Here is a 20,969-nt window from a genome sequence, read left to right as displayed (position 1 = left end):
TTCAGCCTTCCACATGTGGGGATTGCAAGCATGCGCCACCACGCCCGTCTCTTAAGGGAATTCTTGACTTCTTTCTGTTTCCAGCCATATAAAAATGATCAACTAGTCTCTTTATATTCTTTTTTAGTCTCATTATATTTTCCCACTCAAAGAAACCAGCATGTCCCCCTTTTATTCCTCTTTGGTGGTACTGGGAATTGAACCTAGGGGCATTCTACTTCTGAACTACATCCTCAGCCCTATTCTATTTTTTTATTTTGAAGCAGGGATTCACTAAGTTGCAAAGAGCCTTGCTAAGTTGCTGAGGCTGATCTTGAACATGCAATCCTCCTGTCCTAGCTTCCCAGTGCTGGGATAACAGGTGTATGTCACCATGCCTAATGTCACCATGCCTAATGTCACCATGCCTAGTTTTCAGCATGTCCCTTTTAAAAGCATATAATTAATTATATTTTCATTTGGCAGAACCTTTGAAACAGCCCGGTGTCTATGAAGTCTTGTTCTATAATGAAACAGAAGATAGCCCAGGGATGATGTTATGGAGGTATCCAGAACCTAGAGTGCTCACCCTTGTAAGAATAACTCCTGTGCCTTTTAATACTACAGAGGATCCGGATATCAGCACAGCAGACCTGGGTGATGTGCTCCAGGTATGTAATGACTATTTGTTTTAAAACAAAAACATTGTGGGAAAGTGTTAATTATTCATTATGAAAAATGCTTGGAGCATATTTCTTTTGTCAGTTGTATCAAAGAGAAATACATATACATGTATATACACATATATGTACAACAGAAAGTTTATTTTATTTTATTTTATTTTATTTTATTTTATTTTATTTTATTTTATTTTATTTTTGCAGCCCTGGGGATTGAGCCCAGGGGCATTCTACCTCTGAGCTACACCTCCAACCCTATTTTTTTTAATTTGGAAAGAGGGCTTTGCTAGGTTGATGATAGCCTCACTACTTGCTGAGGCTGTCCTCTAACTTACAATCCCAACTGCTGAGATTACAAGCATGCACTGCCTCACCTGGCTCAATAGAAAATTTACTGTAAGAGAATGATGTAATTCATATTCCTGATACATAGTAATTTCAGGAATTCCCAATCTTAGTCTTCCTCTGATATTTGTAAAATTACATAGCCTCTAACTTTTTTCTTTGTGTGTGTGTGTGTGTGTGTGTGTGTGTGTGTGTGTGTGTGTGTTAATAGGAATTGAATTCAAGGGCATTTTGCCTCTGAGATATACTCCACACCTTTTTTGTTGTTGTTGTCTTGTTTTGTTTGTTTTGAAACAGGGTCTTGCTAGGTTTCTGAGAGTATAACTCCATTCCTGAGGCTATCCTTGAACCTGAGATCCTCTTAGCCTCCTAAGTACTAGAATTACAGGCATGCACCCCACACCTATCTAATAGTCTTTAACTTTAATGGAAAAAGCAGATATCATTAAATTTGCCAGAAATTTATCAAGGGCATACTATGTGTTTGCACTCCTCAGAGTTTTTAGGACTGCTCTTGTTAGGTAAAATATGCCCATGTAAGACCAAAATTCGATGGCTATAGTTTTCATTTTCAGTGCTAAAAATGCTGTTGGGACTCAAGGTAGGCTGATTTTCCTAACAAGGAAATTTGTCTAAACAGTGATCATATTACCTATGATATTATGAATGCTTGCTGCTTGTTAGTTCACTGATTTTAATGTAAATATCATTGTGGATATTGTTATTATTACTATTAAATTTATTGATATTCTACTTATCTGAATTTCTCCTACAGTTATTTCTCCCTTAGTCTTTCACCTGTTACTGGATCTTACAACCCTCAACTCAAAACCTATGAGTCATTTCCTGATTGCTCTCTTTCCTAACTGCACATCCAGCTTATCAACAAGTCCTGTCAGTTCTATCTTTACAGGATTCCACCTTCTTATCTCTGTTTCTGCTGGGACTACTTTGACCTAAGCTACCATCATCTCCCTATTCCAGGAGCTCCTTGATAAGTCTCTGTGCTTCTCTATTTCTGACCACTTGTAATGCATTTTCCAAGTAGCAGCTTAAGATCTTTATAGTGTAGGTCATATCACATCAGTCTCTGTGTGGTAGCTTCCTTTAATCCTCAGATAGAATTCCAGTGTTTTTCTCTGACCCCCTCTTTCACTGGAACTCTTACCAGTGTCCTCCTCACTGTGCTCAGCCACACTGGCCTCCTTTTTCTCCTTCAGCATACCACCTGAGTTATTTCTCCTGCTCTTACCTCACCTTTAAGCATCACTACTACCCCTGACCTTTCAACTCAGATATTGGGTCACATGTCATTTCCTGTTGAACCTACTTATCACTGCATAATTCTGTACTACATTCTCTTACTTTACTTTCTTTGTAGCTCTTTTTACTGTTCCAAATTTGCTTACTTAATGTTCATTCTCTTTCTACTATTAGAAAAAATGCTGCTTGTGTTTCTTAATCACATATCTCCAATTCCTGATACATAGAAATGCTCACCAATTTTTTAAGTCATTACTCTGTATTGTACAAATCAGAGTAATAGTACAATCAGATAAATCCAAGACACCTATATTATATAGGTATTACTGTGTTCTTATATAATTATTTCAATTCTTGGTTGTAATATACACATATGCTCATCTTCTAAACTAACAACAATGAAACATGTCATCATGTTGTCAAGTACACTAAAATGTGGAAGACAATCCAGACTACTAAGATGTCAGTAGTCTCTTCTTTGATTCTTAAGTCCTCAGATTTATTTCTCTTATTAAAGTCATACTTATGATTATATTCTCTGCCAGTATTCTTTGCTTATTTTGCTAAAAAAATAGCAATAGCAGTATCTATGAATTCTATTGTCTTATTATACTTGTCTAAATACAGAAAATCTGTAGATTTCCAATCAGAATTTGAATACTTAAGTGTCAGTTTCAGCATCATGTAAGAGCTTCTTTCCAAATGATTTTTGGGTTCAGGTTCATGACTAAATGTTAATGCCTTCATTGATACTAGCTATAACTAGTATCAATAATAATGTTAGTGTTATAACATCATTTGTATTAAATGGAACATCTAAAGTAGTGAGTACATTCACTAGTGGCATGTTCTCTTTCTTCTCAGTACCAGTAGATAGAAAGACAGGAGATCCTGGAGGATAAGAGAATGAAGGTTAAGAAGGTTCACATTCTGCCTCTGCTACTTGCAAACAATGTCACATTAGGCAAGCAACTTAACCTTTCAACCTTGAGTTTTGTTTTGCTGGGGTTTTTTTTTGGGGGGGTGGTACTGGGGTTCCTGGAAGCCCTTCTACCTCCGGGCTACACTCCCAGACCTATTTTTTTATTATATTTTTTATGTGGAAACAGGGTCTCTTAAGCCAGCGCGGCTGGCTTCGAACCTGCACGATCCTCCTGTCTCCGCCTCCCAAGTGCTGGGATTACAAGCGTGCGCCACCACGCCTGGCTGTTTTGCTGTTTTAAACAATAAAACAGGGACAGTAATAATACTATAAGACTTAATACATGTAAAGCACATAGAACACTATCTGATACATAACAAGTGTTATGTAAGTATGAGTGTTACCACTATTATGATGATTATTGTCAAAACTCTTTTTTTGTGTGTGTGGTACTGGGGTTCCTGGAAACCCTTCTTTACACTCCTAGACCTACTTTTATATTTTTATTTGGAAACAGAGTCTCTTAAGCCAGGAAGACTGGCTTCGAGCCTGCGTAATCCTCCTGTCTCCACCTCCCAAGTGCGAGGATTACAAGCACGTGCCACTACGCCCAGTGTTGTCAAAACTCTTTTTATCAAGCAGAAGTGTAGACAGAACAGGGAGAGCTCTGATGGATGTTGCTGTAGACCAGCTAGAGTGGTCCAGATCTTGGACAGTCTCAGGGGCCCAGGTAGTGGCCTTGGCATGTAAGTACAAGCACTGCATGAAGGAAGCCTGGCACTTCTGAATGGACAAAGAATTGATATCAGGCAGGCAGGCCATGTTTCATAGTTCACTGAAGAAATAAGGAAACAAGATGGGGCAGCTTCAAAGACAAGGAGACTGGCCGAGGCATCAAGACAGTGTTACAGGTACTAGAAATTGAACCAGAGCTTGATCCAGAATGGACAACTTGAATGAAGGAACAGAGCCAGACAGGCAGCAGAAGAAGCTGACCTCAGCCCCTGAGCTGCTGGTATAGTCCTCTTGTTCTCCTAACTAGGAACAAAATTCATTGCTGGGCTTAGGATGAGTCTCATCAGTAGAAATAACCCTATATTGCTGTCTTAGAGCTATGCAGTCTGTTTTGTTTCAGTGGAGTATCTGTTGAAAACAGAACATATGCAGCAGAAGTCACAGGTTTGATTCACCTGAACAGGTTTTTTGTTTCTTTTTCTTTTTTTGTTTCTGGTACTGGGAATGGAACCAAGGGACATTCTACCTCTGAGCCACACACCCAGTCCTGTTTGTTTGTTTGTTTGTTTGTTTGTTTGTTTGTTTGTTAGAACACTGTGATAGTGCTGGACAGGTGATTCTGAATGGTAGAGAGCTAATAAAATGAATGACCTTTGATCTACCTTTCATAATTGGTTTGGGAAATTATATCAAAGGGATATTACAGCTAATATACATAAATAAATGCCTTATACCTGGTGAGCTCTTAATAAAGGTTTCTTTCCCTCTGCTCAGATTTATACCCAAATGCCAGACCATTAAAAGAGACTCCTAACTGGAATTCCAGCCTTCTGTCTCTCTTCCTTCCAGTCTATCCTGTAAAGGTCTAATAGGAACTGATAGATTATATAATTCCCTAAAGAAACCTTCAGTACCTCTATCACCTGCAACATGACCTTAAGAGCCCTGCATAGCCACTGCCACCACTGCTCATTCATGATCTGTGTCCTTCAGCCATCAGATTTCCCCAAACTGCATGATTTCTTCTATATAAAACTTTCAGAGCCAGGCATGGTGGTGCATGCTTGTCATCCCAGTACTTGGGAGCCTGAGACAAGAGGATTGCAGATTCAAGGCAAGCCTCTGCTACTTAGGTCCTCTGTAACTTAGTGAGAACCTGTTTCAAAATAAAGGATAAAAAATAGGGCTGGGGTGTAGCTTGGAGATAGAATGTGATTGGGTTCGATTCCCAATACTGGAAAAAAAACTTTCAATATTAGTGCAGAATTCTTATATGAAAGAATCATGGCTAGAGTTCTTAGAAGATATCTTCATAAGAGAAAAAGACAAAAACCAAGCACATCTGCTGATTATTTCTCGTGTAGTAGAATAGTAAGCCAAAGAAATCTGTGCACTTGTGCCTATTTTTGTTTATCCAAATCAGAAAAAAAATTATTTTTAAAGTAATACTAGCATGATTATAAAAACCAAAGTGAAACAACATTGAAGAATAATTAGCCAAAAACATTTTATTCTATGAGACAAGGATCATCTCCATTTTACAATGAGGAAACTGAGGCTAAGAGAGGTTAACTAACTGCCTTGAATCATAAATTTGTGAGTAGCCTGAATTTCATCCCTAGTCTTGCTGACTCTGAAAATTGTGTTCTTTCTGTCTCTATGTGTTCTTTCTCCTCTGTGTAAAAAAGTGTATTGTTAATATTGCAGATCATATTCAAGGGTAGCAATAAATGAGCCAGCACATTGGAGCAGGTGAAAAGAAAGAAAATAAAATTAACGTTTTATTTTAAACTATCAAATCATGAAATGGTTGTCCCAAAGATGTCCAAAGCAACCTTAAGTCAATAAAAGGACTTCCAGACCTGCGAGATAGGTTGGGTATTAGGAGATCCAAAGAAAGAATGCTTCCTTCAGAGGAAGGACTGGCCCACTCTGATGGCCAGGGAGGGTCATGGACAAATTGACTGGTAGAGGCCCTCCTGGCAGCATCCAAAGAAATGGTGCCCAAGTGTCTTGTTCACCTGGCAGCTAAATCCTTTTTATGGAGATTAATGTAGCAGCTGTCAAATCTCTGTGTCTAACATTCAAAACATGTAACCTCCTAAACAGCTTTCTAATAGTTTGGCTCCCAGTGTAGTCTCTCTACAGAGAGAACATCATACACTGGTTGAGCCAGCAACAGTATGTAGGCTGCTTGGCAGTTACACATCTCATGGTAAATTAATAACTTGGCATCTGGTTTATATATTAGTCTCTAGTGAACTTTGGTAACATGAGTCAGCATTCCTAAGTATAGTCGGTGCTAGGGCACCACTGACATTTTCTGAGACTGTATGACCAACAGCTAGGTCTTAATCATGGTGAATCTATCATGTTAAATTCTGTCTGTGGCAACCTGCCTTCCCAGTAGGTTGGCCTTTCCCAAATGACATCTCTATTAAGTATGCCACAAACCTTTCCAAACAAACTTCTACTTTACTACCTTTAAGAATTATAAGGAATAAGGACAATGCATTAAAGCATCTAGAATAACACCTAACTTAAAGGCTTTATAAATTATTGACAGCCAGTGGTAGTTTTTATGATTTTATCATGAGCTTTATTGCCATTGCCAATGCCATCATCATCCACTCAGTTACCAAAGAACCTGGATCCTACTGTGTTAGACCAAGAAATCCGTTTTTGAAGAAGGATATATTTTACACTTAGAGTTTCTTAATGTCATAATAATTCTGAGGAATGTGGACTGTGTATGATTAATGAATGGAATGTGTTCTCTGACAGAGTGACTGCTCTCAAAGACACTGCCTCTCTCTCAGCTCTGGGGCCCATGGCTTGTGCCATAGTATGTCAGTTACCGTTCTCTAGGCTGCATATAACCAGAAACCCCACCGAACCTAACTTGAGCAAAAACCAGGAAGAGTTAATATGAAGGTACAGTGGAGAATCCTTGAGGCCAGGGGCAAGAGGCAGCAGGGCCTCTGGAAAGAAAGGACCAGGAATGGATGATAGGAACTCAAGAGAGTATTCATTCACTACCACTTGTCTTTGTTTTTTTTTCCTCCATATCTGCTTTCTTTTCAATTGACTGGCTTTCACCTGTTAGTTTCCCCACAGTTCCCAGAGCTCCCAAAGTCACATTGAGAAGTCTCACCTTTCTTGCAGATGCACATTCCTAATGAACCCAATTTGGTGCTCAGTACTCTTAGATCAGTCAAGTGTGGCCATTGGGTGCAATGGCTTTTTGGAAACATGGCTATGAAGTAGTGGTCATTGTTAGCTCTGTAGAAACTCCCTCAGAGGACCTGTTCTATGTCATAGCTGTCTTCTTGCTCATCCCACCTCAGCCAGATGAGCTAAACTCGTGCCCAGCACTGACCACACACGGTCAGCCATTGCTTTTGAGTCTGACTGACTCTGAAGGTCTAAAGTAAGTATTCTGCTCTTCTCAGAGGGAAGCTTTTCACATAAGGTCTATGATTTTGGAGGAAGGATCATCACAGACAGAGGGATTCTAGAAAGAGTGCTTCACGCACATGTGTGCTTGTGAGCACATACACACACATGCACACACACACACACACACACACACACACACACACACTTCTCTTTGCTATGTTTTGTCCAGCTTTTCTACTTGCAGATATCTTGTGAAGCTATTTCGTAGTGCACATCAAAGGCTATCTGCATGTGAGTAAAGCAGATTCTCTTACTGTCCTCCCCTAGCATCCTTCCAAAATGTAGGTTAGGCAAGGTTAGATGCTATACGAGGCACATAAGACACACATGGAATAATTTCTTGTCCCCAAACACTTAAAATCAATCCCATCTTTGGCCAGTGCTTTGTTTTTAATGAAGTTACTACATAGTACATTGACAACTTTATATAGCCTATCAATATGCTCCCAGTTCTGATAAGGTATGAATTTTATGTATAATTTCTATTTTTAAGAATTGAGTTTGCAATGTACTGTTTTAATGTCTGTAGCTTAGCAATGACTTCACTGTCTTTAATTTCTGATAACATTTTATCTGTCATTTGTCCACAGACAAAAGCTTCATTAACTCTTAAAGTTGTATGAACTTTTTTCTTTTTCATATTTATGTAAAAAAATGTTCCAGGTCAGATAGTTGTACTTGATATTATGCAATAAATTAGAAATTGGACTTCTGGAACTTTAAACTTGACTTTACAAGCTTCCTTTAATTTTAAAGACATTGGCCTGATAGGCAAAGATTAGGCTGCTAGCCCATCTGACATGACGGAAAGAGAATTCTTCTGAGAGTTATTTGCAGTCTAATATGATTTGCCTCTTCCACAGAGCTTAAAATGAATAGATGAAAGTATTCTTCAGTGTTTCTTTTCCACTGTGTTAGGTGGTTCACTTAGAGCTACACATATGTTCCGAGAATCCTGAGCTTTCCCTTTTTTAAGCACCTCCTGCCCACTGGCAGCTGTCCTAATGTGTCCCAGAAGGCTTTGCTTCTATCCATCATCTTTAGGAGAGGTACTCAATCCAGATATGAAATTCATTGTTGAAATGCTGGAAAGAAAAAAGTCTGGGGGACATAGGGGAAGTAAGAGACTGAGCCAGACCTTAGGAAATAAAGGAAAAGATCCTGTGTACCCAGTGGACACAATAATAAATGTTTCTGAATGGTGGGTAATGGTGCTGGATCAACTACTAAGTGTTTTACATGCAGAAGCCATTGCTTTCTTTTTTGGACAAAGAAAGGAAATCAAAAATAGAGTATTCCCTGAATACACTTTTAATCATTTTGTATTCATAGCATTGTAAATGAAGAAGTATCTAAGAATACATTTAAAAGAGCCCTGCATCAGAATTTTGAAGCTAACTCAGTAAATACAGATGACAAGTCCTGGGCCGTGAGAGTTCTAAAGGCAGGGATGGCTCCAGCTCTGTTCTCCAGGTGCCTGTGTCTTTGAGGGGGAACAACCTCACAAAACAAGGCAAGGTGGAATTTGGCCAAAGAGAGCTTACAGCTGATTAGAGATACCAGGACAAGGCTTCACAGCAGAGATGGCCATTGGAGGCATCCTTGAAAGGTGAATAGGATTTCAAGAGATAAAGTAGGGGAAAATTTTAACCACTATGAGCAAAATTTCAGTACTGAATAGATAAGGCAGAACCTAATATTTCTAGAAAATGGCCTATAATCCAGTTTGAGGAAGTTTATTTCCTTCCACATATGACATATCTGAAGGGTAGACGTGTGGGCTTAGTAGGAAAGCAATAGGTATAGACCTGGCTTGTTGGTCTGTGTTAATTCCATAGAAAGGAAGGAGAAGGTAATGTATTTATTGAACACCTAATGTGTATGAGGCACCAAACTTGTCATTTCCCATTGGAAATGTCTCTTCTATCTTTGCTATAACCCTGTGGAGTCCGTACTGTTTTCTCCACTTTCATTTAAATCAGGTTCTGAGAAGTTAAGTAACTTCCTCCCACATCATGAAGCAAGTAAGGGGTAAAACTTAAACTGAAACATAGGTGCATATGAATCCCTAAGTGTTTCTGTAACATTCAGAGTATTGGAGTTTCTTTTTTCTTTCTTCTTTTTTTTTTTTTTTTTTTTTTGTGTGTGTGTGTGTTTAAGTATGGGGATTTATTATTTTTTTTTCAGTACTGGGGATGGAACCCAGAGGCATTCTACATCTGGGCTACTATTTTATAATTTATTTGGAAACAGGATCTCACTAGATTGCTGAGAGCCTCACTAAGTAGCTGAGGCTGATTTTAAACCTGTGCAATCCTGTCTCAGCCTCCCAAGTGCTGAGATTACAAGCATGTGCCACCACGCCCGGCTAGTATAGGGATTTAACCCAGGGGCATTCTGCCTCTGAGCTACAACCCAAGCCTCTTTTACTTTTTCTTTTGAAACAGGGTCTCACTAGGTTGCTGAGAATCTCTCTAAGTTGCTGAGGCAGGTCATGACCCAACTGTAATCCTCCTGTTTCAGCTTCCCAAGTACCAGGATCATGGATGTGCACAACAATGCCTAGCTCAAGTTTATTTTCATTTGGTAGACCCTGGAAAACCATTGACAGTCAGAACTTGGAGTAAATTACTCTAGAGGTGTGGTCGAGGAAGAATGGAAAAAGGAGAAACCAGGAATTAGAAGACCTGGTAGGGGTCTCAGAGATGACAAAAGCTTAAACTCTGAAGGAAGTCAGGGGATGGAGAAAAAAGAAACGAATGCAAGAAATGTTGAGAAAGAATGTGTACTCTTCCCATTAATGTCATTTAAGGAGCAAGTAAGGGAAGTCAAAACTGACTGCAGAATTTAAGCTCAACAAAGTAAATGGTAAGAACATTTACTCAGGTTTGGAAATAAGGAACACCTAAGCACTATCACTTTGTGAAGCACTTTACACCAGTTCTAAGCTGGAGAGGTTTGCAGCCCTGCAAAGGTATGCTGTTGCCCTCTCTTTAAGGATGAGGAAGCTGAGGATGTGAAAAGTTAAATGAGTTGCCATAAACCTCTTCTCTCAGAAAAGTGGATAAGAGCATATAAGATTGAACATACACTTTCAGGAAGCTTGTGGTAAGTTATGTATGAATCTTTGCTGAAGAATTCCAGTAACACAAAATACAGTTCAGAACGAGATGCAGAAAATATAAAATGCCAGTAAACAAAACAGAAGTGCATTTTCTCTCCCATGTAAGATGCTGAAGGTAGGTGACCTAGGACTGTGTGTCTCTACAAAGTCCCCATGACTTCATGCTGCTCTACTGTCTCCAGCATTTGATTTTCCTTCATGGTCCAAGATAGCTGCACAGGTATCAAGCAGCTGGCCCTACTCCAGCCTTAGGAAAAGGAAAAGACCAGAAACAGCCTCTCTCTTCCCTTTCAGACTATTTCTTGGAAGAATCCACACCCAGTACTACTAGGTTGCAAATATCCCAGAGTCCAGAATCATGTCACATTTATCAACTGGTTTAAAGATAAATGGGCCGGGCGTGGTGGCGCACGCTTGTAATCCCCGCGCTTGGGAGGCGGAGACAGGAGGATCGCGCAGGTTCGAAGCCAGCCGCGCTGGCGTAAGAGACCCTGTTTCAAAAATATAAAATAGGTCTGGGAGTGTAGCCCGGAGGTAGAAGGGCTTCCAGGAACCCCAGTACCACCAAAAAAAAAAAAAAAAAAAGATAAATGGGAGCCAGGCATGGTGGCGCACACTAGTAATCCCCGTGCTTGGGAGGCTGAGACAGTAGGATTGCACAGGTTCAAAGCCAGCCTCAGCTACTTGGCGAGGCTCTCAGCAATTTAGACCCTGTTTCCAAAAATAGGTCTGGGAGTATAGCCTGGAGATAGAAAAGCCCCTGGGTTTCACCCATAGTACCACAAAAAAAAAAAAAAGAAAAGAAAAGATAAATGAAGGCCCATTTGCTGAGGAGGAAGGAAAGAGCACTATTGGGAGCCAGTAGCAGTCCCTGTGGGGTGCACAGCCTCAATCCCTGAGGACATGTGTCTCTCTTGTGCTCTCCAGCCCTTTGGCTTGCGTCTCCTTTTGCATGATCATGAGATGCATCATGTAGTCTCTGGTGTAGTAATGAAATACACTTTATAGTTCCTTAATGAGTAGTCTGCTGAGGCAGAATTTGTAGGGAAAAACTGAAGACACAAATGAGATTTTTTAATAAAAAAAATAAATAGTTTGAAATGCTAGCATTCCTTGCCCTTCAAAATGTAAGAGGTGGGGAAGGAATCTGTCAGTAAGATGTGCTTTTAAAGTAAATGGAAAACATTTGCAAACTGGAAGAATACTGAAGTCATTTTTGTCCTGTCACTTTATTTGGTGGTAGAAATTTTATTAGCCTATTTCTCTTTTCCTATTAAATACTCTTGCATTTAAAGGGAGTTGATTTCTTTCTGGAAACAAAGAACTATGCTTAATAATCTGAATGTGTTTGATGTTTACTGCTCAATATAAAAAATGTTTGGGATGTAAAAAAAGATAAAATGAAACAATAATAAATATATGAATGATGTCCTATAATCATCTTTTTATCAACTAGCCTCTGCCAAATAGAAGTATTTCCCCCTCTATACAAGATTCACAATAAAAACTATTGTTCATTAAGTGTAGATTATTTTTTGGAATCTACTTTGAGACAGCAACAAATAGAAGAAGAGGGAAATATGAAATAGCAAGATAGCCCACTTCTTTTTGTATGCTTTTATTAGTATGTTGCAATTATACATCATAGGGAGGTTCAAAGTAACACAAACATATATGCACACAGCTCTTGTTGTATAGAGCCTACTTTTTAAATGAGTACTAGGGATTGAACTCAGGAACATTCTTCCACTGACTTATACCCATACCCCTATTTTATATTTTATTTGGAAACAAAGTCTTGCTAAACTACTAAGACTAGCCTTGAACCTGTGATCCTCCTGTCTCAGCCTCTCAAATACTAGGATTACAGGTGTGCTCCACTATGCTAATCTTAGAGCTAATTTCTTAAAAGCATAGACTCTGGAGCTGAAGTCTCTGGCTTCAAAGCCAAGGTCAACTGCCAATCTTGAGGAAGCTATGTAACTTCTCTATTTTTTGGCTTTCTCTTCTGTAAATTAATGATGATAGCTCATACTTCTTTGAGCTGTTGAGAGGAAGGATTGCTGCATCTAGAACAGTGACAAGTTCATTGTAGATGCTCTGTAAATGTTAGCAATTGCTACCTTCTCCTAGGTGCCAATTTATCTGTTTTGCCCTAGATTTTGAATGTTGGAGTCCAATTGAGTTTTTTTTTTTGTTGTTGTTGTTGTTTGTTTGTTTGTTTTTTACTTTTTTTGGTGCACTGTATTCATACATCATAGTGGGATACAAACTTTTGTAGACATACATGCACACATCACCCAGTCAGCCCCCACCTGATCCCCACCCCATTCTCTCCCCATCCCTCCATCCCGTGCTTGGCTTAGTGGTTGACATCTAGTATTATAGCAATTTATCTAAAATTAAAAATGATAATCTCACATAACAGTTTCATTTGTCTAATACCAAGCTTTTGATAACTTAAAGATAACATTTCAATATTTCTTTTTGCTTTCTTTCTTACCAGAGAATATTTTTTTCTATTTTTTTTAGGCGAAACTATCATATATTTATATATTTATTTTTCAGAAAAAAAAAATCTATCCTAATATGGAATATGGACTCTAGATACCCAAAACGATCTTGAAAAAGAACAAAGCTAGAAGATATATATTTTCTGATTTCAAACCATATAAAGCTATAATAATTGAAACAGTGTAGTACTGTTCTAAAGGCAGATAAATAAACCATTGGAGTTAATTAAAAGCCTAGAGCTAAATTCTTCCCTATATTGTCAAGTTATGTTTGACAAGGTTTCTACGAACATTTGGTGGTGGAAATAATATTTTAACTAAATATTGTTGAAAAATAATACTTATATGGAAAAGAATAAAATTGGACCTTTACCTAATCCCATATACAAATATTAACTCAAAATAGATAAAAGACCTAAATATAAATCTTAAGACTATAAACTTTTAGAAGAAAATCTGGGTCATAAAACCTCACAACATTGAAATTGGCAGTGATTTCTTGGATATGATTTCAATGGCACAGGCAACAGAAGAGTATACAAACTCCCTAAAAAATAAAAAAATATTGTATATCCAAAGACAATGTAAACAAAGATAAAAGTTACTAATAGAATGGGATAAAATATTTCCAAATGCTATATCTGAAGGTATATTAATGTTCCAACTAGACATCCTAAAAATTAACAACAATAAAGGCAAACAATACAATTTAGAGATAGGTAAAAGACTAACATAAATAATGAATCTCCACAGATAACCAATCTTAGATTTCTGTTGGATGGAAAATCTTGTTTCTCTGGTTCTGGTGTGTGTTACCTATTTCTTCTTTGTAGTTAATCTCTTTGAGTATTTTCTCTAGTGCTGGTTTTGAAGACATAAATTCCTTCAGTTTCTGTTTGTCATGGAAGCTTCTTATTTTTCCATCTAATTTGATAGAAAGTTTTGCTGGGTAGGAAATTTTTGGCTGGAAGTTGTTTTCTTTCAGAGTTTGGAATATGTTACTCCAAGCCCTTCTGGCTCTCCTGACTTGGTTTGGGAAGTCTGGGGTGATTCTAATTGGTTTGCCTCTGAATGTCACTTGGTCCTTTGTTTTTGTTGCCTTTAAGATTCTCTGCTTGGCTTCCACATTGGTCATTTTGACAATTATGTGGCATGGGGATCCTCTTCTCTGATCCTGTCTAAAGGGAGTTCTATAAGTTTCCTGGACCTGTGTATCGACCTCTTGCTCTATGTTTGGAAAATTTTCTGCTATTACTTCCTTGAAGAGATTGTTGATCCCTTTGGTTTCACTTTCTTTTCCCTCCTCTATTCCAATTATTCTTAGGTTAGCTCTCTTAAAATGGGCCCATATTTCTTCAGTGTCAGATTCCTGCTGTCAGATTTTTTTTTTCTAATTTAGAAACTATGCGTTCATTTTTGGATTGCTCATCTTCTAAGAGCGAGATTCTGTTCTCCATGTGGTCTAATCGGTTGTTCATGGTTTGAATTGAGGCCTTTACTTCATTAATTGCATCCTTTATCTCTTTTTGGCTTTCTCTCTGAATTCTTTTCGAAGCACCTCTATTATTTCTACAGTTATTTTCCTGATTTGATCTTCTAGAAATCTCTGATTTTCTGTTTTATCGGGTTCTGATGTTGTGGGGTTGTGGGCATTCATTGCTCCAGTGTTATTCCTCTTTCCCATGATTTTGGAAGTTTGTGCCTTCTCTGGGTTCTTCCCTTGGGTCACTATGACTTCACTTAAGGTGCTCTGGATCTCAAGTCTGTAGTATCTCTGACCCCACTACTCCTTTACTGGGTTGTATCACAGAGTCTCCGACCCAGGGAGTCGATAGAGGCTGCTTTAGACTATGGGGGGTGCCAGGTTGGGCATTCTCCTATGGTGTGATATCTCTGCCACCGCCCCTCTCCCACTGGGTCAAGTCCCAGGGAGTACAGTACTGGGATTTCTCTTCTGTGGCCCGCAATTTGACTCACTGTTCTTGAGTACGCAGATGTAGCTCTACTGGATTCGGTGAATTCACTGCTGCTGCCGCTGGTGGCAATATGGCGCCGCTGCTATGCCCTCGGCCGTGAGGCTGGCGTATTTTTTCTTCTCTGGTTTTGAGTTCCACTCTGAATCCCTGCAGCGTGTGCTGAGCTCAGCCACTGGGAGCTTTAGATGCTCCGTGCGCCGAAAGATCCCGCCTGGCTGTTCTGCAGTGGCTCACCTTGGCTTGCTGTAGCCGTCCGGTGAATTCGCCGCTGCCGCCGGCAGTATGGCGCTGCTGCCGTGTCCTCGGGTGTGAGGCCAGTGTATCACCTCTGTGGCTCTGAGCTCTGTTCTCAGTCTGCTTTCTCTCTGGAGCCTGGTGATTTTTTTGTTTCTCTGGTGATGGTGTTTTCTGGCTCTGAAAGGCGCTGATTTTGTTGTAATGGAGATTGGTTGTTAGCGGGGCTCTTAAGCCCCGCTTTTCTTGGTCGCCATCTTCCCGGAAGTCCCAATTGAGTTTTAATCATTAACCACAAATTCTTTATTCCCTTTACCTATTCTTTGTATAAAGACATTGGTTTGAAAATTAATTGTTGTCATATATTTTCAAATACACATGCCTTCCAATTTTTTAGGCAACTCTTTTTTAAAAAAATAAAATTGATTACAAGGTCATCACATCTTCATGTGGTATATCAAAGTTAAGGATCTTGGTTCTCTTATGCTATTAGCATCTTTTAAAGGTAGTTTTTTTGGAGATACAACTCAGATACATACAGTTCACCCATTCAAAATTCACGTTTTTAGTATATTAATAGAATTGCTTAGTAACCATATCTACTATGTGCCAGAATCAGTTTTAGAACATTTTCAATAACCTCAAAATATAAACTAATATTCTTTATATAACACTCTCTAATCTCTCCTATCCTCCAGCCCTAAGCAACCATGCATTGTTTCTGCAGATCTGCTTATTCTGGACATCTCACATAAATGGAGTCATATAATAAGTATTCTTTTATTTCATTTCTTTTTGGTATCAAGTCATAACTTCATTGTATGGATATCTCACTTACCCTTACCAATGAATAAGTTGAATAACATTTGGGTATTTGCAAGTTTTTAATTCCTGTTCTCTTAGACTCTATTCTGTCTTGAAAAGTTGAGAAGAGACCCAAAAGGTGATGTGGATTAGTAACATTTATAAGGTGCCTTTAATATATTATCTCAAATAACTTAAGAATCTAAGTTTCATGAAACAAATACATTTTCAATGATTACCCACCAGAATATAATAAATATCCTAATCTAAGTACAGAGAAGAAAATTAAAATAGTGAATATGAACTTGAGTGTAGTGATTAAAATTGGTTATGAATAGAGTAACAACCATGGCCAATTATACAGGAAAAAACGTAGAGGATACTATCAGATGCAAAGAGACCTGTTCAGAACACATTGCAGTTACTCAGAAATAATGACAGTTGGAATGAGAAGAGGAAATGAATGTAAGAGAGATATCTAGAGGCAGAATAAACAGATTTTTAATGCCTGGACCTAGCCAGTAGTGGGATAGAAAAATTAAAGATGACTCTTTGTGTCTATTGTAGGTGACTAAATGCATAGAACACTATTAGTGGGGACTGGAAATGTCAGGACAAATGGAGTGTTCAGAAATGTAGAAGAGATAAAAAGCTCTGCATTGAGCACTTATAATTTAAGATTTTAGAGAAATAATAACAGTAAAATCCTACTACACATTTGAAAATGTGGGCTGACAATTTAGAGGCTGAGTTATTTAAGAAACAGAGGAGTCATACTCAGAGAAGTAAAAATTAAAGCCATGGGAGTAAAAAGGAAGTCAAACAGGAGAATGTGAAGGGTTCAAAGATCAGAGAACTGATGATGCAAATGTGAGAAAGCCAGTCCATCCAGCAGGTAAATAGTAGACACATTAGGAATTATAGTGGGTAGAATAGTGGTCTCCCCAAATTCATTTCTACCAGAAACCCTACAGTATGACCATTTGAACATGCAGTTCTTCAGATGTAATTATGATGTAGTCACACTGGATTAGAGTATGGTATAATCCAGTAACTGTTATCCTCATATGATAGGGAAAGTTGAGACAGAGACACAGACACAGACACACAGGAGAAAAAAATAACATTTGCAGATGAAATCAGAAATTAGAATGATGCAGCTACAAGCCAAGGATCAACAAGGATTGCAGGGAGATAGAAGAAACTAGAAAGAAGACTGGCTTAGTGGTACAAGCCTGTAATCCCAGTGCTTGGGAGGCTAACACAGGAGGAGCAAAGGTTCAAGACCAGCCTCCACATTTTAGCAAGATTCTCCACAGCCTAGGGAGACCCTGTTTCAAAAATACATACATACATACATACATACATACATACATACATACAGGGCTGGAGGTATATCTCAGAGGTAGAATGCCCCTCGGTTCAATCCCAAAGAACACTAACAACACACACACACACACACACACACACACACACACACACACACACACCAGCAGGAAGAGGCAAGGAAGGAAGAATTCTTCCCTAGAGCCTTTGGAGGGATCATGGCCCTGTTGACAAACTAATTTTAGACTTCTGATCTCCAGAATTGTGAGAGAATAAATGTGAGTTTTTTAAGCCACTAAGTTTATAATAACTTGCTATGGAAGTTATGGAATTATTCTTTTATGGAATCAATAAAAGAATGGCCAGAAAGAAAGGTGTGGGAGACTACAATGTCAGGAAAGCCCAGGTGTAGTGAAATTTTTAGGGAGTTTAGGGTACTCAGGACCATTGTGTCTACAGCAGGATACACTGTGGACTGGGAGAGAAGAAAAAAGCAAGCTGGATATTTGACAACTTTGAGGTTATTGCTAACTTGGTTTACTGGACTTAACCCTCATAATAGCCCATTCCTCACTTGCATTCTATGTTTATGTACTGTTCACTTGTTTGACATAATGAATAGATTAAGTTCCACAAGAGTAAAAGGCCCTGACCCTTTTTAACCAATGTTTTTCTGTTGTCTTGAAGACTGGATTATAGGAGTTATTCAGTATTTGTGGAAGGCATTGAAGAAGCTGGGAATTAGAAAAGATCTTATAAACAATGTTCTAGGACAAGGAAAGGGTTCTTGATAGAAGGACTTAGAGAGTTGAGTGATGATAACATTTGTTCCTTAGAGATAGGAGAAATTAAAGGTAATATGTTGGTTTGAAAAAAAAAATCTTGAGGTGTTTGGGTTATATTAATGTGCTGTCGCATAGCAGCCAACAGAGCTTGACCAGGACAAAAAACTTGTGACCCTATAGTTTCAAGATCAAACTAGGTAATTTTAACTTGTTTTTATATCTGATGTATTGTTCTTTTATTTCTAGACATTATGCTAAGAGTTTTACATAATTATCTTACTTAATTCTCACTCAACAAAAACTTAGTCTTATTGTACAAAAACTGTTATCACTATATTTTTACAGATAAGGAAGCTAAGGCTCAGAGAGGTTAAAGAGCTTTCCCAATAGTATACCATTTAAATAGCAAACGAGCACTCTATCTCAGGCATTCTTATTACAGAATCTATACTCTTAACTACAAGGGTGGATATAAACTTATAGATTGATGAACAATTCTGTCGTACTGAGTTTTAGGTCAACTCATAGCATCGTTTTAAATATGCCCTTTCTGAAATATACCATATGACCACATATGGTCAGTGTTTCTCAAATCTTGCTGATCCATAAATATGGCCACAAAGCAACAGCAGCCTCCCTCCCACAAACACAATTTTTTTTAAATTCGCCTTTTCTACCCAGTTCAGTATTCTACTCCATAATGCACAATTGTGTCACAATTACAAAATAATATTCTAATTTCTATCTTATTACCTGTACTCTTGATTGATGAAGAGTTCTCCTTGCATTTTATAAAATTAATCTACCCCAAAAGTGTATGTCAGTGTTCTCTTATCTTGCAATCACAATTTTTTTTTTTTTTTTTGCAGTACTGTGGATGGAACCCAGGGGCATTCTAACTCTGAGCTACACCCCAGCCCTATTTTTATTCTTTATTTTGAAACAAGGTCTCACTAAGTTGCAAAAGGCTTCACTAAGTATTAGCTGAGGCTGGCCACAAACAGTGATCAACCAGGCTCAGCCTCCCGAAAGCTGGGATTATAAGCATGTGCCACCATTCCCAGCTCTCTCATAATATTTTAAAAGGTTAAGCTTGCATAAACAAGACACTGCTGCTGGGCATGGTGGCGCACGCTTGTAATCCCAGCATTTGGGAGGCTGAGATCACGGTTCGCAGACAGCTTCAGCTACTTAGTGTGGCCCTTTGCAACTCAGTGAAAACTTGCTTCAAAAATAAAGAATAAAAATAGGGCTGGGGGTGTAGCTTGTAGGTAAATGCCCCTGGGTTCCATCCCCAGTACTGAAAAGAAAAAAAACAGGCACTGCAGACTTTTCGCTGCTTTATCAGCTACATAGTGTGAATAACTGAGTTGAGATACCCAGAATGCTGCAAAACAGCTAAATCATACTTTGACTTTAGCCTACTAGTGGAAGGCATTAGTCTTGTTGATAATTCTGTTGTAGCATATATGGGGCTGGAATGGTCCCTTATCTAATGTAATCTAATTTACAATACAGAAAGCAGCCTGTTTTAATTCTCTCAAGGAAATACTCATCAAGGGGCATTTTTATTAATTTTTTATTTTTTATAAGTGGAACATATTGAAAGTGGTGTACATTTAGGTTGTGCTTCATGCCCTTCCCCTTCTATTTCCCTTGCCCCCTCCCAATAGAGAGTGTCCAGGTTAACCATGTTGTATTTATGCTATTACACATATTCATATGTGGCTCCTCCACTGAACAACCTCAGCTTTCTTCCTCTCCTATCCTTCCATTCAAGCTTTGCTGAGATTTCCCCTCCATCATCTGGAATCCCTCTGGTATTACCACTACTCCCTAGCTTGGGCATATTAGAGAAAACATATGTCCCTTCTCTTTCTGTGCTTGACTAATCTCACTTAACATAATGTTCTCTAGCTCCTTCCATCTTCTTGCAAATGCTATTATTTTATTCTTCTTTATAGCTGAATAGAATTCCATTGTATGTATTTCCCATAATTTTGCAATCCATTCATCTGTTGATGGAGATCTAGGTTGGTTCCATATTTTGGCTATTACGAACTGTGCTGTTATGAACATGGGTATGCATATGTTAATGTAGTTCTCTGATTTCAACCCATCAAGGGGCACTTTTAGCGAAGAGAGACAAATGATGTGGTTGTTCTTTACTTTTGTGAGTCTTACTACTATATATATACACACACACATACATATACATATATATGGTATATCCATTCTCAAAGAACTCATTACTGCCACAACCAGCTCTCTTAGCACAGATCTCAAGTTTTATTTTATTGCAGGGGTCTTGAAGCAAACATATATTCACAGTTTTATCTTATTTATTGGTTGGAAATTATTCTGCCTTGGACAAATATTGCAAAGTCAACTTTAATTCGTTCCCTAACTATAAGCATCTAAGCAATGTTTTCATTAATCTTACCTATTTATTTGTTTGTTTATTTGTTTATCTTTTGTCCTGGAGATTGAACCCAGGGGCATTCTACCTCTGAGCTACACCCTCCATTTTTTATTATTTTGAAATTTGTTTTCACAAAGTTGCTGAGACAGTTCTCAAACCTGAAATCCTCCTGTCTCGGCATCCCAAGTACTTAGATTATAGGCCTGCATCACCACACCCAGCCTATTTTTACTCTTTGTCATGTCATATCCCCACAACCCCCAGAAAAGTTTTCAATTTCAAATATTGATCAGAATCAGTTCCTCTTTATCTAAATGATATGGCTCCTTTTTCCTTTTTTTTATCCAATACAAATTAGTCTTTTTCTAAAACATCATATATATGTATATATATATACACATA

The 20,969-nt window shown here is 38.3% G+C and overlaps 1 protein-coding gene across 3 annotated transcripts in view; it reads left to right on the top strand.

Moving 5' to 3' along the window:
• VPS13B (vacuolar protein sorting 13 homolog B) overlaps nt 1–20,969 on the top strand; it is a gene marked incomplete at both ends in the record, with an annotated part of 689,491 nt that overhangs the window by 541,641 nt on the left and 126,881 nt on the right. For all 3 annotated transcript variants that reach the window (XM_080693506.1, XM_080693505.1, XM_080693507.1), the window contains one exon: nt 466–650. In XM_080693506.1, coding sequence (XP_080549632.1) covers nt 466–650 — 185 coding nt within the window. The remainder of the gene's footprint in view (nt 1–465; nt 651–20,969) is intronic.

The sequence above is a fragment of the Muscardinus avellanarius genome (assembly GCF_963383645.1).
Source record: "Muscardinus avellanarius genome assembly, chromosome: 4".
NCBI classification, from domain to species: Eukaryota; Metazoa; Chordata; class Mammalia; order Rodentia; family Gliridae; genus Muscardinus; species Muscardinus avellanarius.
This window is presented reverse-complemented; position numbering and strand designations above follow the sequence as displayed.